The sequence below is a fragment of the Tamandua tetradactyla genome, chromosome 19, assembly GCF_023851605.1.
Source record: "Tamandua tetradactyla isolate mTamTet1 chromosome 19, mTamTet1.pri, whole genome shotgun sequence".
Taxonomy (NCBI): Eukaryota; Metazoa; Chordata; class Mammalia; order Pilosa; family Myrmecophagidae; genus Tamandua; species Tamandua tetradactyla.
In genome coordinates this window covers 14968209-14987877 of record NC_135345.1, presented here as the reverse complement: position 1 = coordinate 14987877, position 19669 = coordinate 14968209, and the positions used below count along the sequence as shown (strand labels likewise).

The following is a 19669-nucleotide window of genomic DNA, read 5'->3' as shown; positions in this document are numbered from 1 at the left end:
ATGCCTATCTCATGAGGAAGGACCGCAGGGGCTTACTGGTCTAAATTCCAGCTAGAATTCACTGGACTTGCTTCCTACGGACAAGCTGGGGGAGTCCCATCCCAAACAGATGAGACCACATGGCAGGAGGCAGAGCCAGAGGTCTCCAAGCACAAGTACAGGAAGTACTTAAGCCTATGTATGAGGTAGGGTGGGACTCCATGAGACCAGATATAGTTCTGGCATTGTAATAGTGATTGATGGTAATTAAATGAAGACTTTTTTTTTTAAGTTAGTTCTTTTTTTCCACTACAAAATTTTGAAAAAAAAAAAAGATGACATCATAAAAATCAGCCACAGTCCCACCACCAAAAGATAGCTATTGCTAACAATTTAATATATTTATTTTTAGGCCATTTTAATGTAATTGTAAAATATAGTTGTCATCAAGTCATTTGTAACATATTGACTTCTGCTCATCCCATTTAATATTTTACTATAACCATTTTTCTGTGTAAATAAAATGCCTTAGACATATCTGAAGTTGATGTATTTCTGATGGCCAAAGTAAAATGTAATCATTTTAAAAACTGGAAAGAACAGAAAAAATAAAAGAAGGGGAGGAATCACCTGTAATTCATCACATAAAGGGACTTGTTCTACTCTTACTACTAAAATGATCTAGTCTGCTACAGCAGCTGTTGATAGGCTAATTTTTACTGGCAGCAAGGATCAACTCTGATACTACTTTTGGACCATAATTCCAACTGTTTTTGCAATTGCAACATTCTTTCATCATTTGCTTTCACAACAAACCCCTATCGAGGGAAGTGCTGTGTCACATACTCAAATAAAGAAATGCCTTAAAATTGACTTTCTCTGGCCAGTAACCCTTTCCAGGGCCCTCAAAACTACTGCTGGAAATATTACAGAAGAGGTCTAGTGTCATGATATCTTTAGGGAATGATTTGGCTTTCATTTTTTCCAGTAGCATGCAGTTTTTCAGAGAAAGCAAGTGGGAAAAAGAGAACCATCAATCCACTAGTATATCTATCAGACATTCTATGTTTTGTTGTTTCAGTTTCCCAGCTGCTAAAATGAATACCGTACAATGGGTTAGTTTAAAATGGGGACTTATTGGTTCACAGTTTTGAGGCTAGGAGAATTCTGAAATCAAGGCATCAGAAGGTGATGCTTTCTCCTTGAAGACTGTAGCAGTCTGGGGCTGGCTGCGGGTGATCCTTGGTCCTTGGTTTTTCTGTCATATGGCAATGTACATGGTGGCTTCTTCTCCTTTCTCTTCTAGGTTCCATTAACTTCCAGCTTCTGGCTGTTCCTGGTGGCTTCTTCTTCATGTCCAAATTCTTTTGCTTATAAGAACTTCAGTCATATTGGATTAAAGCCCATCTTTATGCAGTTTGGGCCACCTCACCCAATAACATCTTCAAAGGTTCTATATACAATATGTTCATACCCACAGGACCACCTACAGGAGTTGGCACCTGAACATGGCTTTTATAGGGGACCTATTTCAATTCCTAACATGAATTTTCACTGTTCTGTCCACATGCCTTGTCCAGTCTTCTTGTGGCCAGTGGCTGGATATTCTGTTAGCATTAGTCTGCTGTTACGTAACAGAAGCAATCAGGCAGAGAGGTCACTAAAATGATTACCTTGGCCTTAACAGTTCCTAAGTGACTGTGGTTGCAGTAACCTAAAGTAATATACTATAATAATCAATGTCTTCCCTCTAGTGCTAAAGTTCAATTTAAATCAATCAATTATTCTGGATATATATGATGATTAATTGCTATATTACTCAGTTCACATAGCTAATCTTACCAGCTTCTTTAGAAGGGAGAAAGGACCCATAGGGCTTACTTTTATCACTTTATTTCTTCCATTTTGTAATCTTAAACAAATTCCCTCAAATGGCCAGAGTCCCAAGTAGCTGCTATTACTTTTTAGCTGACTGCACAGATTCAAAATCTGGTTAAGAGTGAAATTCTGTGTGTAGATCAACTAATTTTTATTGTTGTTCCAAGTTAAACACCAACTTAATATGCCTGATTCTGTGGATATGATAGTGGACAACACAAACACACACAGGTGGATGGGAAATTAAACATGCCATATTAAAAGTTAATTAAAATATGGAAATTATACAATGCCATGAATTTACTGGGTGTTAACTGAATGATAGGCACTGTTCTAAATGCTGGGTATAAAACAAAGTTCATGTTCTTATGGAGCTCATTTCTTTACACAATCTGTAGGTTCCAATTCTACACTCCAAGATCAGAATGAAGTAAAAAAATGAGGAATGGAGGGTACATAAGGAAATGCCTTCTGGGGGATATTAAAAAGTAAAGAGGCCCTAGTGAAAGAGCAGAGTAAAAAAAGTGAGGGGCAGAGGAGGAAAAAGGGGAAGATCATATCAAGGACCTTATCTATTCAAGATTTATTTCTGTTTCTTTAGGACAGACTACGTTTAAGCCATCTCCGTAACCCACCCAACTAACACAATGCCTGGGAGAATAATTTCAAGTGTAGATTTATATGGCCAGATCATTCACTTACAAACTGTGGGGTCCCAGGCAATTACAAAATGTTTTAGTTTCCTGATAGTAAAATGGAGATAACAGCACCTGCTTCATAGAGTTATTTTATTTAATAATAACAGCTGACAGGCAGTGCTTATTATGCGCTAGATACTGTCCTAGGCACTTCAAATATGCAAATTTTCTCTTAATCCTCATAACAATTCTATGACGTAGGTATTACTGTTCCCACTTTATGCATGAAGAAACTGAAACACAGGGAAGTCACATAGCTTGCTCAAAGTTATAAAACTAGCAACTGGCAAAACCAGGAATCCAACTTCACCTGTGCTTTTAATCATTGTTCACATTCCTTGTCAATAAATGGCATATAGCAAGATCAGAAATAAACTGGTGTGCATCATGAAAGGTTCTTTTCACCTCCTTCTATTCTTATCATTCTTTGAAATATTTATTGAACCCCTGTGCTGTCATGGAACTGTGACAGGTAACAGGTATAAAGAGTGAACAAAACATAACTGGTTCTTGCCCTCCTGGAGTCTATTGCCATTAATCAAATAATACAACTCTTCCAAGGTTTATTTCAGCCTTATCTCTTTTCTTTCACTTTGGTGTCTGTCCATCAGTCCTGAACCAGGGCAAGGGGAGCACTTAACTGCTTCCTCCTAGATGGTGACGAAGGATCAGGTAATTGGGGAAGAGCAGATGGGCCTTCCTCTTGCGAGTGACCTTGTTCTCCTTTCTCTCTGATTCTCGGCTTAAAATGGAGGGATTTCAACCAAAATGTTTTCTCCAATCTTCTGTGATCACTCTCCCCTGCCCCCACCCGCCAAGGCCTATCCCTGGGCTTGAGGTGCATTCCTGCCTTCTTGATCCCCAGGAGCCTTTTTCCTTCTTTGAGTCTCCTGACATTCCGGAGGAGATGCGTGACCTCTGCCCTGCCTCTCACGCCCAAAGGCAGTGCCCGCCAGAGGCCGTTCCCGTCACGCGTCACCGTTTTCCGCGTGGCTGCAAGTTCTCGGCGCCCCCACAGTTAGGCTCACCCAGCTCGCTGGGGCGCAGCCAAGCTCTGGCCTTTGACTAGAGGGCGGGGAGGTCATCTCTCGGCCCCGGGGACTTGAGGAGACAAAACGTGGCACACGGGGGCCCAGGTCGAGCTCAGCGTTCCTAAAGAAGCCCGTAGCGCCAAGGTGGAGCTTCCGACCCACGACCGCGGCCATTGTGCTCCACTGCTTCAGCCTCAGGGCCTGAGGTCATGGCGGTAACTGGGAGACACGCTGAGAGCGTCCCTAATACCACCCTTCCGGCCCGCCCCCCCTGCCCCCACGAAAATGTGTTTCAATCTGGGAAACAAACAAGGAAAATTTTTGGTTTCTTCTTGTGCTACACGAGGAGGACAAGGGATTAGAAAACCTGACGCAGGTGGTGGAAGACCGGAGGCTTACTAGCGCGCCCGGTCACGTGGGCCGCGGGGACCGCATGGCGTCGGCCCGCGCGCCTCCGCGCCCCCGCTGGCCAGGCAGCCCGGGCGCGCGCGCCGACGGGGCGGGCGCATGCGCAGGGGGGCGCGCCGCCTCTGCCCGGCGGCGAGGGTGTCTATGGAGAGGCGGTGGCCGCGGCTGCTGAGGCGGACGCTGAGGCAGTGGCGATGGCGCCCTTCCCCGAAGAAGTGGACGTCTTCACCGCCCCACACTGGCGGATGAAGCAGCTGGTGGGGCTCTACTGCGACAAGGTAACGGTGTGCCGCGGCCTCTTGCAGCTGGGCAGTGCAGAGTTGGAGCGGGCCGGGTTCCTCTGGCGGCCTGGCCTGCGTGGTGCCCGCAGCTCCCTGGGCCGCCGCCGCCGCCGCCGCATGAACTCCCGCCTGCGCAGCTGTCAGCGCTGCGTTCGCCAGCTCGCACCTTCCCGGGCCTGCCAGCCGCGGGGCCTCCGGGAGTCCGCGTCCCCGTCCCGCGCCGGCGGCCTCGGACGTGCCCTCGGGGCTGTGTTCTCCTGAGGGCCTGCGGGCGCGAGGAGGGGCGCGCCCTGGACCCCGGCCAAGATCCCTGGGCCGCACTGGGCCTCCCGCTCCACCCCGGGTGGTGGAAGGGAAGGGAAAACCTTCGGGGACCCCCTTGGTCAGCCACCTGCGGCGCGTTGCCAATCCGCACAGGGTAGGCCGTTTCTGCGGTTGTCCGCCTCCCCGGTCCGAGCCACCCTGTCCTGGGGCTCCCCGAGGCTCTTTGCAAACACCCATCCATCCTTCTCTGAATCTCTTCTTTGCTTCCTGGCCCAGCCGGCCTGTTCAGCTTCCAACTAGTCCCTGCTCATTTTCTTCCCAGCTTTTCATCCTGGTTTGATTTGGAAGTCAGACCAGGTTTCTTGGCTTAGGAACTAGAGAACTTGTACTATTCATTTATAGTTGCATTTTTCCTTGCACCTTTTATTGCCCCAAACATTTGCTGGATGTCGATTTTGTCATAAGGTAGCTCCTTTCTGTTGTAATTCTCTACATAGGCTCGAATAAAAGGGACCTCTGGTAAAGTTGGTTGAACTCTGCGAACCTTTTTCTATTCTTAATTGACGCAGCATAAGGTGAAGAAGTACTTTTGTGAAGATAGTTCAGGACCTTTTGCTAATAATTTACAAACAGTATTAAACTTCCACATATCTGTCAATTTACGGATATCCTGGAAATATCGGGCAGTTTTCATGGAGAAATGAGCCTGTTACGTAAGCATAGAAATCAACTTGTATGGATTTTCAGAAATTACATAGCATTAACCAGAACTACTATTGACAGAAAAGTATCTTACAGCCCAGTAGGGTGATTGGAGGAAACCTAGTGTTCAGTGCTTGGCCACATTGAAGCTCAACAATTTCAAATTGGTCAGGTTGAGTTTCAGATCTTAGCGCCCCCGCCCATAACCACCCTTCCCTCCCCCCATTTTTTTTTTTTTTTTTTTTTTTTTTTTTTTGGTGCATGGTCCGGGAATCCAACGCTGGTCTCCCTCCTGAAAGGCAGGCATTCTAACCACTGAGCTACCTGTGCACCCCCCTCCCCTCATTTTGAAGATTGAAAAAAAGCTGCTTTAGATGGAGCACTGTCTAGGATACTGGTTCTCATCTTTGGTTGCTCATAGAATCACCTGGGAAGATCTTAAAACTCTTGATGCCCAAGACCACTTAAATTAGGATCTCTGAGAGTGGGACCCAGAGGTTAAGTTTTTATAAGCTCTCTAGATGAGTCCATTGTGCAGCCAGGGTTGAGAACTATTTATCCAGGAGAAGCTTAAGGAGTGGATGAGTTGTTAAGCAGTAGCGGCTAACCCTGAATTCTTGAGTTAGCTTTCCCTGTAATGTTTTTATCCTTCTTGGCCTTTGAATTTAGTTCATTTGAAATTATTTCATTGCAATTATGAAATTAATGGGGAAGTTTTTTACTTCAAAATTTGAAGGTAAGGGAAATTTAATAAGGACTAATGGAATCTGAGGTCTTCAGTTTAGAGCGGAAAGATTCCAAGGACCACTTGAAATTGTGTGGAAAATTTTGTGCATGTGTACATCTTCCTAGACAGTCTAAGAAGATGAATCAGATTTTCAAATGATTGTGATCCTCTCCAAATAATTAAAACTCGTAACTTTATCTAGTTAAGTACTAGCCCTCCTTCCATTAACATTTTGAAGAAGGCTGTTACTATTTTTTCCCCCTGGTGAGAACGTTTCAACAAATTTTGAAAATGCAGTTGCCTAAAACAACAAACAATGGTACCTGAGTCAAATAAGATTCTTTTCAGTAATTAAAATGTTCCCTTTTGCAATTTGGCATAGCATAAGTCAGAATTACCCCTAATTCTGAGTTAATTAGGTATTGTTAATGAGATTTTTGTAGATCATCAACAAGAGTATAAGTTTAATTTTCTGAACTGTGGCTCAAACACTAAGGTGATGTTAAAGAAAAAAAGCTGCATGGAATTTTATCTCCTAGCTTCTTCTTGATACTAATAGCCAATGAAAATCTTTCCTAGACATTCTTGGGGGTAAAGTGGGCAAATAAGTATTTTCTGGTGGCTCAATATTCTTAAAGGAATAAAGGGAAGAATTCCTTTGTTGTTCAGTTGTCATCTCAAGTTTTACTGTCTCCATCCTTTGGTTGTATAGGCCAGGTATAACAAGTCCAATTTCATAACCCAATACCCAACCCAAACAGCCTAGAACTAGTTTTTATATTCAACTAAAAAGGTATGATGTGTGTTATTTCATTGTATTTTAAATTTTGAGCCTGAAAATGCCCAGCAATTATAAAGAAATTGGTTTTATTTCCAATATTGAACTTTTCAAGTACAATATATTTTAGAAGCATCATTTATTTACAAGCACTAACTCATTAATTAAATATGTTTAAGGTAGTCTACTTAGAATACTTTATTCTGAAGTTATTTTAGGCTATTTTATATATTGCTGTATAATATTTAAAAATTGGTCATGGATTTCTTCTTGCATTTTCAGAAGGTTTTATGGAAAGATTTTCCACCTTAGTTTTCCAGACAGCAATCCTTTGAGATTGGTAAGGGCAGGGTTTTTTTCTGTTTTATATCTGAGCCTAGGTTAGGTAAGACAAAGTTATAAAAGCATTTAGTGATATAGCTACTGGAAACCCATGTCAGAATCTGGAGTCCTACTCTAATTTTCTTTGTATGAAACCATGGCAAATTTTGAAAGATTTTTTTTTTTTTTTTTTGGTAACAGGATTTTATTAGATCTTTTTGATAATTCACTGACCTTCCAAATTGGGATTATTTTAATGAAGATTTGTATTGCATGACATTTTTTCCCCCCCATTTTACTTCAGTACTTTCCTACAGCCTTCAAAAGTTATCTTCATTAATTCCATCAATAAACATGAAGTTCTTTCTGTCTGCCCTGTAGTAGCTTGTGTCAGTAGCTTGTGTTGGTAGCTTGTGTTGGCAAATGTGAAGATGTGGGCCCTATTTTCAAGGTATTTACAGTATACTACACAGTGACATCTGTGTTAGAATGGGGGATAGTGGGAGCAAAAGAAAGTTTGGCCATTTTTTTAAAATGTGGAAGATAGCATGTTCCTTTTTGTTGGTTCTGTGTATCCTGTTATAAGAACCTTGTTGAATTTGCCAGGCACCAGATAATATGAGTTTTTTTGTCACTTAGGAACCTTTAAATCCTACTCTATAATGGTGTTTTTCCAAAAGTGTAGTATGGCCCATTAATGTGTCATGGCTCAGTTTTGTGGGTTAGAAACAACATTACAAAAATAAAATGGAAAAGTAAATACTAGAGTACATCATAGCTTAGTGGGGTACATAATAGTTCTTGAAATCTGCTTCAAGTATTTATGGTGTATCTGTCTGGATTGCAATATATTTCATACTGAAGCTGTGAAAAACATTGCTTTAGAGCAGTATTTCTCAGCCACAGCACTATTGCCATTTTGGGCCTGATGACTCTAGGTTGGGGATTGGGGGTGGTGGCTGTCTTGTGCATTGTAGGATGCTTAGATGCATCTATAGCTTTGAACCACTAGATGTCAGTAGCTCTTCCCCAGTTGTGACAATGAAAAATGTCACCAGACCTTGCCAGATGTCTCTTTGGGGGCAAAATCACCCTCTGATGAGAATTACTGTTGTAGAGCAAGTGTTCTTTCTGAAATTTACCTTTGGATCTGAAAAGATGGTTTTATGATTGGGCTAACATTGTAGTTTATGGAAAGAACATAGGTTTTAGAGTCATAGAAACTTGATCTCTGCTTTGCTGTGTACAACTGTATGATTTTGAGTGTTATTTCTCGGAGTGTCCGTTTTCCCATCTATAAAGTGGGCGTAGTAATTATGCCTGCTTCTTCAGATTGTTGTAAGAATTAAATAATATCTGAAAGCTGGCATAGTGCCTGGTATGTCATGGGCTTCAGTATGTACTAGATATTATTAGTGTACAGATTTTTTTTTCTCTCAATCAAAATTACATATTTGAATAACTTTGTGAAGGCGAACAAATGTTTAAAAAGCTATTCATGTAAACATAATTTTAAAAATTTAAATTGCATGTGTTCTGGTTATTCTTTTAACTGATCTTGTTAAATCTACTGACTTTAAGTGTGAGGTTAAAAACATTAGTTCTTCTCCCCACTACGTGGGACATGACATCCGGGGATGAAAGTTTCCCTGATGACATGGGAGAGGACTCCCAGGGATGAATCCAGACCTGGCACCGTGGGATCAACAATTATATCCTGACCAAAGGGAGGAAAAGAAGTGTAATTAACGAAGTATCAGAGGCAGAGAGAGTTCAAGTAGAGTAGAGAGGTTACTCTGGAGGTTGCTCTTACACAAGCTTCAAGTAGACCTTGCTACCTATCATAACCTGCCAACCCTCAACCAGGACCATTCCAGCCAACCCTAAAGAACACCTAGAGGAATTTATAAGATTCCACAAAGGTTTCAGGCACTAGAGTAACTTGCCAGAAGCCTACAACCTCCAGAGGGGTCCCTGGTCCAGGTAAGTCCTGAAACCTAGCCCACCCTCTCCAGAACATCAGAAAGTTTCATCTCTCTACGCCATATTAGTGACAGACCCTTCCAATATCAAAAATTTAAAATTGCCATAGCCGAGACTACTCAATGAGAGATATGGAAAGATCAGAGGAAATGGTGGAATTATACATAGGAGATAGAACTTAACGAATGAGTATGAATGCTGAATCATTAAATTGGTATCTCTTTTAGTCTTCAGTTTTTTAGAGCAGCTAGAAGTAAAAACCTAAAATTATGAAGTTGCAACCCATGTCAAACTCTGAAATATGTATTGAGACTAATTGTGTTGCTGTGTTTGGAAATTTATTGTTTTTTTTTGTATGTATGTTACTGTTCACAGAAAAAGAAGGGAAGAAAAAGTCAATTGTGATGATAAAAAGTATTTAAGCCCTCTCTAGCCTCCTATATTCTGGAGCAGCTAAAGGAAAAATATGAGAAGATTGTATGGTAGCCCATGACAAACTTTGGGATCTATCCTGTAACCACTTTTTGAAGAGTGCTTTGAAAACTATTGTTTTTCTATTTCTTCGTTTTGTATGTATGTTACACTATACAATAAAAAAAAGTTAAAAAAATTTACTCTTCAGGCAAAAAAAAGATGGGCCATGGTGGCTCCGCAGGCAGAGTTCTCTCTTGTCATGCCAGAGACCCAGGTTCAATTCTTGGTGCCTACCCATGCAAAAAAAAAAAAAAAAAAAAAAAAAAGATTTGCTCTTTTCAAGTGGAGAAAAATTGACTTAGGTAATATTTTTAAAGAGTTCTGATGTTAGTTTTATTTTGAGCTAAATGTAAAAATAACAAAAAGCTTGAATAGGACTAAATACCTGTTCCATGTATTCTGTGTTTTTGTATGTGATCTTCACAAGAACCCTTGAGGTAGTTAATATTATTACAGATTAAACTAAGGTACATGAAAATTTAGTGATTTCCTGACAGATGAATTTACACTTAAACCATCTGGCCACAGAGTCAGTGCCTTTAACCATTCTGCTGGATTAACTTTATATGTATAATTGAGAGTCCTTTTGTATAACTAAATTGGTTCTCAGTTAGTAGCATGAGACTAGTCTTTACCTTAGTCTTTTAATAAAGCTGAAAAAGATTTTATAGTAGTCTAATGAGAATGTATGCAAAATTCCCTGCATGTACATGCCTTCTAAGATGTTATTTTCTTTAACTCATATAAGGGAATTATTTATTTTTGCTATGTTTTCTTTTAATTATAGCCATTTTAATGCTTTCTTTTTATTTCTCTTGACTCATTTTTTAAAAACATTTTTATTGTGAAATATAACAAATGTAGAGATATATTTCAAAGTACATTTTAACAAGTAGTTATAGAAGAAATTTCAAAGTATGGTATGGGTTACAGTTCTACAATATCAAGTGTTTACTTTTAGCTGCTCTAATACACTGGAGACTGAAACATCAATATAATGATTGAGTATATTTATTTATTAATTTATTAAATCCTGTCTTCTCTAACTCCTTCTTCTCCTTTGATTCTTCCTCCTATCTTTAGGAATATTTAGACAAAGGCCATTCTGACTTCATGTTGGAAAGGAGTATCGACATTATGGGGTAGGGGTTATATAACTGTTTAATGTTCTTGGAAATTCTGGTTACTCTAGGTTTCAGGGCTTACCTGGCACAGGAACAATCTAAAGTTTTTAGGTTTCCGAGAAATAAACTGAGTGGAGCTATTATAGACTCTCAGGTGGAGGCCTGGATATGCTTTAGGGTTTTCAGTAATACTGTTGGTTGGGGGTTGGTATACTATGGCAATTTACAGTATCTAGCTGAAGCTTGCATAAGAGTAACCTCCAAAATAGCCTCCCAACTTGATTTGAAATCTTTTAGCCACTTAAACCTTATTTTATTGCATTTCTTTTCCCCTTTTTGGTGAAGAAGGCATTGTCAATCCCACAGAGCCGGGGCTAGGCTCATCCCTGGGAGTCATGTCCCGCATTGCCAGGGAGACTTAAACCCCTGCAGGTCATGTTGCATGGGGTAGGGGGGCCAAGATAGTGAGTTTGTTTGCAGAGTTGGGCTTAGAGAGAGGCCACATCTGAGCAACAAAAGCGGCTCTCTGAAAGTGACTCTTAGAAATAGGTAGGCTTAGCTTCCCCATTACAGAAATGAACTACATAAGAGCAAGCCTCAAGATTGAGGTCTTGGCCTATTAACTTAGGAGTTTCTAATGCTTGCAAGAATATCAGAAATTACCCAGTTGGGGAAGTTTAATAGATGTATTTTTTTTCTCCTGTCCTCAAGGTTCTTTGCAGATACTTTTTTATCTGCCCAACATTCTCTGGAGTGTGTCAGGGTATTACATTAAGCTTTACAGAATTAGAAGATCTCATTCCCTATTTTAGGCTCCCTGTGTTTAGGTTGTTTAAATTAACTGACCAGGCAGCTAAGTTAGATTCTGTGCCAGAGAAAATTTAAATTTTGGACCAAATAGCATCTCTTCCTTTGGTCTCACACAGAAGGTAAGGTTTTAGAATACAAGCACTATCATCCTTTACCCTGTATTCTGATTTATGTTAATCCCACCCAGATCAGCTTTGTTTGGATCTCTAATTGAAGTCTGATCTCTTTTTTTTGGCTTCCTTAACAGTTGCTGTATGAAGTACTGCTTACTTTCAGAGCTGCAGAACTCTAACTCTTGAGTCTTAGTTGTCACTACCCGAAGTTGCAGGGAAATACCAGGTTATATACATTGAGCACATATATTCATTCTAAATCTCAGAATTTAGAAATAACACTTAAAACTCAGGAATAAATATGACTGCTGTAAGAGCTTACAATATAGGCCCTAATTTTCTTATAAGTGTTTTCTGAATGAAACCATACAATTATTGTCCTTTTGTTCTGGCCTACTTTGCTCAACATAATGACCTTAGGGTTCATGCACCTCTTTGTGTGCCGCACACTTTGTTCCTTTGTGTAGCTGCACAGTGTTCCATCGTATGTATACACCACACTTTGCCTTTCAGCTCCTCAGTCGATATACCCTCAGTCTCCATCCATTGGCTATCATGAATAATGCCACCATAAACATCAGTGTGAAAATGTCTATTCGAGTCCCTGCTTTCAGTTCTTCCAAGTATATTTCTTGTAACAGAATTGCCAAATCATATGATGACTCTATATCTAGCCCCCTGTGGATCTGTTTCATTATTCTCTGGAGGGACTGCATCATTCTGCTACCCTACGGACATTGAATAGGTGTACCTCTCTCTCCACGTTTTCCCTAGTACTTGAATTTTTCTGTTTATTTTGAATCTGCAGATTTTGTTGAGATATATTCATATAGCATATATTCTATCCAATAAAACAATGTCTCGTAGTATTCTCATGTAGTTGTGTAATCATTGTCACTCTCAGTTTCAGACAATTTTCATTGCTTCAAAGAGAAAAATAACAAAAAGACAAATTTGCACCAAAGAAAGCCTAAAACTCCCTTTACCTCCCCCCGCCCTATTATTTACCTCTAGTATTGTGGTACTAGCGAGGTATTCCTGTTAAATATAGTCTGTAGTAATGAATAGGTATTTTTTCCCATATACCCCTCTATTATTAAATCTTTGTATAAGGGCCATACCTTTGAAGTAGTTCATGCAAGAACTTGTATTTATAGTACTAATTGGTGACGTACATGGCTTTAAACAACCCTTTCGATCATGTTCATTTTCAGTATGGCACTATTGCATATAATCACACTACCAAACTACTGTCACCTCTGTCCATTCCCATACATTTAAGTTCAACCTCCTTAAGAAACCTGTAAATATTGGGTAACTGCTCTACCTTTTCTAGCTCCCGTCTATCTGTGGGACCCCTATATTCTACACTTTAAGACTCTGTGTTTACGTTTGCTAGGGGATTCATATTAGGAAAGTCATACAGTATTTCTCCTTTTGTGTCTGGATTATTTCATTCAGCATTATGTCCTCAAGTTCATCTATGTTGTCATACGCTTCAGGACCTCATTTCTTCTTACTGCTGCATAATATTCCATTGTTTGTGTGTTGATCTGAAAGCCATGTCCTTTAATTCTGATTCAGTATTGTAGGGTGGAAACCATTTTGATTAGATCATCTCAAAAGAAGTGTGCTCCCACTTTTGGTCATGGCCTTTTGATGAGATTATCCCCAGGAAGATGTGTGCCTGATTGTGGGTGTGAGCTTTTGGTTAGACTGAGATGTGACTCTGTTCATTCAGGGTGGGTCTTGATTAGTTTACCGGAGTCCTTTAAAAGAGGAAACATTTTGGAGAAAGCACAGAGCAGATGTAGACGCTTGGAGAAAGTTTCTTCAGAGCTGACAAAGCCAATAGGAGACCCAGATGACTGGAGATGTAGGGCCTAGCAGATTTGCCTAGTGCCTAATAGAGATGCTAAGCAAACCAGAACCCAGATGTGTCCTGAAAGAGCTAAAATGAAGGCCCACAGACACCAAGTGAGGAATCCCCACAGGAAATAGGCTGAAAGCAACTGAGCCCAGGAGCAAGACTCTAGCAGGTGGTGGCCATGTGCCTTCCAGCTGACAGAGGTGTTCTTGAGAGCATCAGCCTTTCTTGAGTGAAGGTAACTCTTTGTAGGTACCTTAGTTTGTACATTTTCTTGGCACTAGAACTGTAAATTGTAACTTATTAAATTCCCTTTTTAAAAGCCATTCCATTCTGGTATATTGTATTTCGGCAACTTATCAAACTAGTACAGATTTTGGTACCGGAGAAGTTGGATGCTGCTACAGTTTGCAAATACCAAACATTTGGGAATAGCTTTTCAAAAGGATAAGGAGAATATTGTAGAAGAATTGTGAGGAGCTTAATAGAGAAGGCCTAGAATGCTTTGAAGAGATGATGTCTAGAAATGTGAACTCCAAGGGTACTTCTGATAAGGCTTTAGATAAGAATGACGAATGTGTTGAAAATTGGAAGGACGCATTCTTTGTGGATGGAAGGCAGAATTTGAGAGTACTGAGCTTGAATATTTAGCAGAAGAAATTTCCAAACTAACAATGAAAAATGCAGCCTGGCTGCTTCTTGCAGTTTATAGTAAAATGTGAAAGAAAAGGGATAAGTTGAGATCTGAACTCTTGTGGGTAAAGAAAACAGAAATTGGTGGTCTAGAAAATTCTGGGCTTTCTGAAAGTAAGACTCCAGTGAATAGCATCCCATGTGAGGATTTATCCAAACATAGAAGCAGTCAGCCATTACAGGACAAGTGAGGATTGTAGATAGATTTATCCAGAAAGGATTTGTGGAAAGCCCTATTGTCTGTGTATACTACATGGAAAATCAACAGTTTTTTTGCAAAATCTGTATGAATGGACGCACTGCAAATCTGGACTAAAATGGACAGAAAAGGGACACATTGAAGAAAAAATGTCTTCAGAGACAGAACCATAGAAGCTAAGGCCTGAGCCAGAAGAGTGGATCCATCCATACACAGAGAGGGAGTGAGTTTGCCCCAGAAGCAGAGGGTGGAACTTCTGCTTGTTGCTCAGGGAGAGTTGTACTGCCCCAGGTATCAGAGAGGGTGGAGCGTTAACTGGGGACTTGGGGGAGCCTGGCTGCCACCCCATTGTTCTGGAGGGTTGAACATGTGCCCTAGAGATGGCGGTGATCCTGGGTGTTGTCCCAGAGCTTGGAGAGGGTGGAGCTGAGAGAAAAGTGGTTCCCCCAATGTGCCTCAGTCATTGCAACTCATCCCAGTGTTTGGAGAGAGAGCAAAGCCACTGTGTAGGCCCTTGAAAAGGGTGGGACTGACACATTCTACAGCCTCTCAGACTTTGAAATCCAATGGCGTTTGCCCTGCAGTTTTTGAAACTGTTTGGCAACAGTTTACCTTTCTGTAAAAAAATCATCTGTTTACCTTTCGATTTCTCCCTATGGATAGAAACATGTATTCTATGACTGTCCTTCCTTTGTATATTGACAGCAGATAAATTGTTCTAAGTTTCATAGGTCTAGAGCCAGAGGAGAATTTTTGCCATAGAACAGCCCATGCCTGTAGCTAACTTTAATGAGATTTTATACTGTTTCTGGCTTTGTGTTGCATTTGTATTGCTACTGAAATGGTTTAAGACTTTGTGATATTGTGATGGAATGAATATATTTTGTATATGGAAAGGATATGTGTTTTTTGGGTCCAGAGGGTGGAATGTGCTGATTCGAAAGTATTGTGTACCGCAGAAAAGCCATGCCCCTTAATCCTGACTGAATATTGTATGGTGGAAACCATTCTGATTAGATTACTCCTACAAAGATATGACAGTCCCAATTGTGGGTGTGACCTCTCGATGATCTTATCTCCAGGAAGATGTGGCATGCCCAATTGTGGATATAGCCTTTTGCTTAGATTGAGATGTGACTCCACCCATTCAGGATGGGTCTTGATTAGTTTACTGGAGTCCTTTAAAGGAGGAAACATTTTGGAGAGAGCACAGAGCAGATGTAGACACTTGGAGAACATTTGCATCAGAGCTGACAGAGCCAACACGAGGCCAGATGATTGGAGTTTTAGGGCCCAGTAGACACTGCCATGTGCCTGCACATGAGATGCTAAGCAAGCCAGAACCCAGAGTTGTGTCCCTGGGGAGCTAAAGTGAAGGCCCACAGACACCAAGTGAGGAACCCCCACAGGAAACAGAGGCTGAAAGCAACAGAGCCCAGAAGCAAGGAAGGGACCAGCAGATGGCAGCCATGTGGTATTCTGGATGGCATCAGTCTTTCTTGAGTGAAGGTAACCTCTTGTTGGTGCCTTAGTTTGTACGTTTTCTTGGCACTAGAACTGTAAACTTGTAACTTATTAAGTAACCCATTTTAAAAGCCATTCCATTTCTGATTTATTGGTTTTTGGTAGCATTAATAAGCTAATACAGTATGTATATACCACGTTTTGATCATCTAGTCTACTGTTGATGAACACTTGAATTGTTTCCATCTTTTAGCAATTGTGAATAATGCAGCTGTGAACTTTGGTGTGCAAATATCTGTGTCACTGCCTTGGGCTCTTCTGGACATATATGGTCTACTGACTCATTTTTAATGCTTTTTTTTTCCTTTTTCTGTTTTTAAAAAAATGACACATTATAGTATTTGCAGAGATTATCCACTAGTAGATTTTGTTGTTGTTGATCATGATTTTTGATCTGGAATATGGATTTAGCTAAATCCATCCTGCCTGTTGTTTTGTGTGATTCAGGAGATAAAAATGCTTTTTACATTTTTAAATGGTTGCAAAAAATCAAAAGAAGATTTTATGAGATGTAAAAATTCTGTGAAATTCAAATATTAATTTCCGTAAATAACACAGCCATACTCTTTGTTTACGTATTGTCTAAACAGCTTTCATGCTACAACAGCACAGTTAAGTAGTTGCCACAGACTATATGTGGCCTGCAAAACTTAAAATATTTACTATCTGTCCCTTTACAGACAAAATTGTGGACTCCTTTTCCAGATAATTTACTTATTTCTTGTGGTTACCATTTTTTTTTTTATCTATTTCCCTTCCCTAGAATTTAACTTCCATAAAGGCAGAGATCTTTGTTGATATAGGGGCTGTGCCTGTCTTATAATTGCTGCTTAGTAAATATGTGTGGAATGAATTTATAAAAATGGATGTTTAAATTTGAAAATGATGATAGCTAACATTTATTAAGCAGCAGTTCATTTTAATCTTACAGCAATTGTGTGAAGTACAAGTATTATTCTCATTTAACACCAGAAGAAACTTAATTATTGAGAGAAAAGTGAGTCACCCATGGTTTCCCAGCTAAAAAAGTGGTAGAACTGGAATCTGATCCTAGGGAATCCAACTTTGAGCAGGTTCTGCCCAACTTTGGGCAGAAAACTTAATCCATACTGCCTTTACAGAAGACACTTATCTAATTCATATGAAATAGTTTTGCTTTAGGAGTTGTGTGTCAGTGTCATTTTTTCTGATGCTTTGCCATCAGACTACAATTTCCTGCAGAGAACAGGCAATAAGACAGCTTATTTTTGCTCTATTTTAGAAATAATAGATCAGATTTTACAAAATAAATCTAGGAAGAATGGTGCTAGTCATTCCTTCCCTTCATTTACTTATCTCTTATTTTACCCTAATCAGACTTTCCCACTTTAAATGGGTTTTGAAACTAGATTTGATATAATAGAAGGTAGATTTAATGTAGGTAATGGAAGGTTTGAATTTCATTTGTTGGCCAGGATCTTACTTTGAACTTTAATTTGAATCAAGTTTGTTGATGATGTGTGTGCTTTAAATATTGGAATTTAATTTTCCATTAAGCATAAACAATGAAAATTACATTAGAATCGTCATTTTCTCTTGTTGAATAGTAGAACTTAAAAAAAAACCCCTGCATTTCTTTATATGTTCATTGATTTGTATCTTTCCTGTGAGGGCATTTACTTTCTCAGACACTGATGAATTTATTAGGTTTGTACATTGCACTATTACAGTGCCTCCAAAGAGTACATAATTCCTTATGTAAACTGTTGTGTTTAGTTCTGCTTTTCTTTAAAAAAAAAAATTAGTACCCCTAAAATTATCTAATAATGTTCTAAGGGGCCAATATTTTTATAATTGTTTCCTTAACATATTGGACTCATCTTGATATTAAAATGTAAACAAACTGTAATAGAATATTTTTGAATTTTAAAATTGTCAAAGTAGTATAATAGCATAATGAACAGTTTGAAGAAAGAAAGAAAAACACTTATCACATTGTCTTAATACACTTTTTTTTGCATATTTCTCTATGTTGTGTTTTATCTATATTTGGTATATGTATAGAGTAATGTATCTGAGATTTTAAATGAAAGGGCCTGCTCTAATCCTTTTTATTTAAAGGAACTAGATGATTTGTTGTGCTTGTAACACTTCTCTGTATTACCATGTCCTTCAGAATACAAATCAACATCTTGTTGGCCTAGTGTACTTTTTATTATACTATGATACCATGTTAATTTGTGAATTTTCTTTATTTGTATTTTAGTTTCACCAAGTGTAAGGGAGGTGTTTTGTTATATGCAAAGATAAATAAGAATACATTGGAATATTTCTCATTGGTGCTTATTTGCAATTATTTATTCTATCTTTCTTTTTAAATTTTTATTCAGCTTTCTAAAACCAACTTTTCCAACAACAATGATTTCCGTGCTCTACTGCAGTCTCTCTATGCTACTTTTAAGGAGTTCAAAATGCATGAGCAGATTGAAAACGAATACATTATTGGTTTGCTTCAACAACGCAGCCAGACCATTTATAATGTACATTCTGACAATAAACTCTCTGAGATGCTTAGCCTCTTTGAAAAGGGACTGAAGAATGTTAAGGTGAGTTGCAAAAAAAATGCCTATTAAATATGACAGTTTGTTCTGTCTCCTGGTGTCACTGGCAAAACTTGTTAGCATTTTGTATTAAAAGATGTTAACTCTATTATTGTGTAATAAAAAAATTTTAATGAATGCTCCTCCCCAAATCTTAAAACATTTACTGAATGCTTAAAGTAAAGCTGTAAATGCAGTTACTAGTAACTAAAGTTAAAATTGTTATTTAGTATGAACAAACACTTTAATTTTGTTTATTTTAAAATTGAACGCCAGCTCTACTGTGTTTACTATATTTTGTTTTTCCTTATTGTAGAGACAAGGGTTGCTAAACAGAATGACATAAAATTGTATAAGATAAAAATAAAGCTATTTTTGAATGTAGTTTAGGATAATCATGTAGGGAGATTTTTGCTTTAGTCATATTTTACCTATTTTAGGGCATTTAAAATTTCATCCTAGTTTATTCCCCCTTCTGGCTTGGTGAAATATAGGCTTAAGTTGTAACCCTGCCAAACCTACAAGTACCCTTCACTTAGAGAATTGTGTTCTAGAAAGGCTATTCTGCAGTAGTAGGAGGAGGATGGATTGAAGGGAAAATAAAAGCCAATGAAGAAAGACCCTTATTAAAAAGTTATTGTAGTCTCTGAAAGAATGTACTTGTTATTTTGGAGGGTGATGGGAGTCTGGATGGGGATAGGATATTGGATAGTGATAGAAGGGAGCTTTACTTTTTCTTGAATTCTCCTGTGTACTCTTTGAATTTTGTATCATGTTCATATATTGCATATTCAATAAAATGGTTGCGACCTGAACTAAGATAGTTAGTTCTAGTAGGAAAAGTAACTAGTGGTAAGTAGAGTAGGGGACAGATTTGAGAACTATGTAGGAAATAAAATGGATACAATATAGTGTTTGTATGTAAGGGGAGAAGGGGGAAGAAAGAGAAAGGAAATGCAAGGACTATAGAAGAAGCTTGGGAAATAAGATCCATTTTGGACTGGTTGGGTTTCAAGTGCTTATGTAGTACAGTACAGGTGGGTTCAAAGTCAAGAGTGATCTTGGGTTGGAAAAGCGAATTTCATAATGGGCATATAAGTCAAACTGAAAGCCATGTGGACATGCTTATGAATATGTGTAAAATCATGAAAATAGAACATTAGAATATTGGAAAGCTGTTGAATAGATTAGTTCAGAAAAGAGAACACTAGAGAGGACTCAAGAGGAATGAAGTAT

The 19669-nt window shown here is 39.1% G+C and overlaps 1 protein-coding gene across 3 annotated transcripts in view; it reads left to right on the top strand.

The window, feature by feature from the left end:
* Positions 1 to 4093: 4093 nt before the first annotated feature.
* FBXL5 (F-box and leucine rich repeat protein 5) overlaps positions 4094 to 19669 on the top strand; it is a 49180-nt gene continuing 33604 nt past the window's right edge. For all 3 annotated transcript variants that reach the window (XM_077136439.1, XM_077136438.1, XM_077136437.1), the window contains exons 1-2: positions 4094 to 4272; positions 18224 to 18439. In XM_077136439.1, the coding sequence (XP_076992554.1) occupies positions 4189 to 4272; positions 18224 to 18439 (300 nt within the window). In that variant the 5' untranslated portion in view covers positions 4094 to 4188. The remainder of the gene's footprint in view (positions 4273 to 18223; positions 18440 to 19669) is intronic.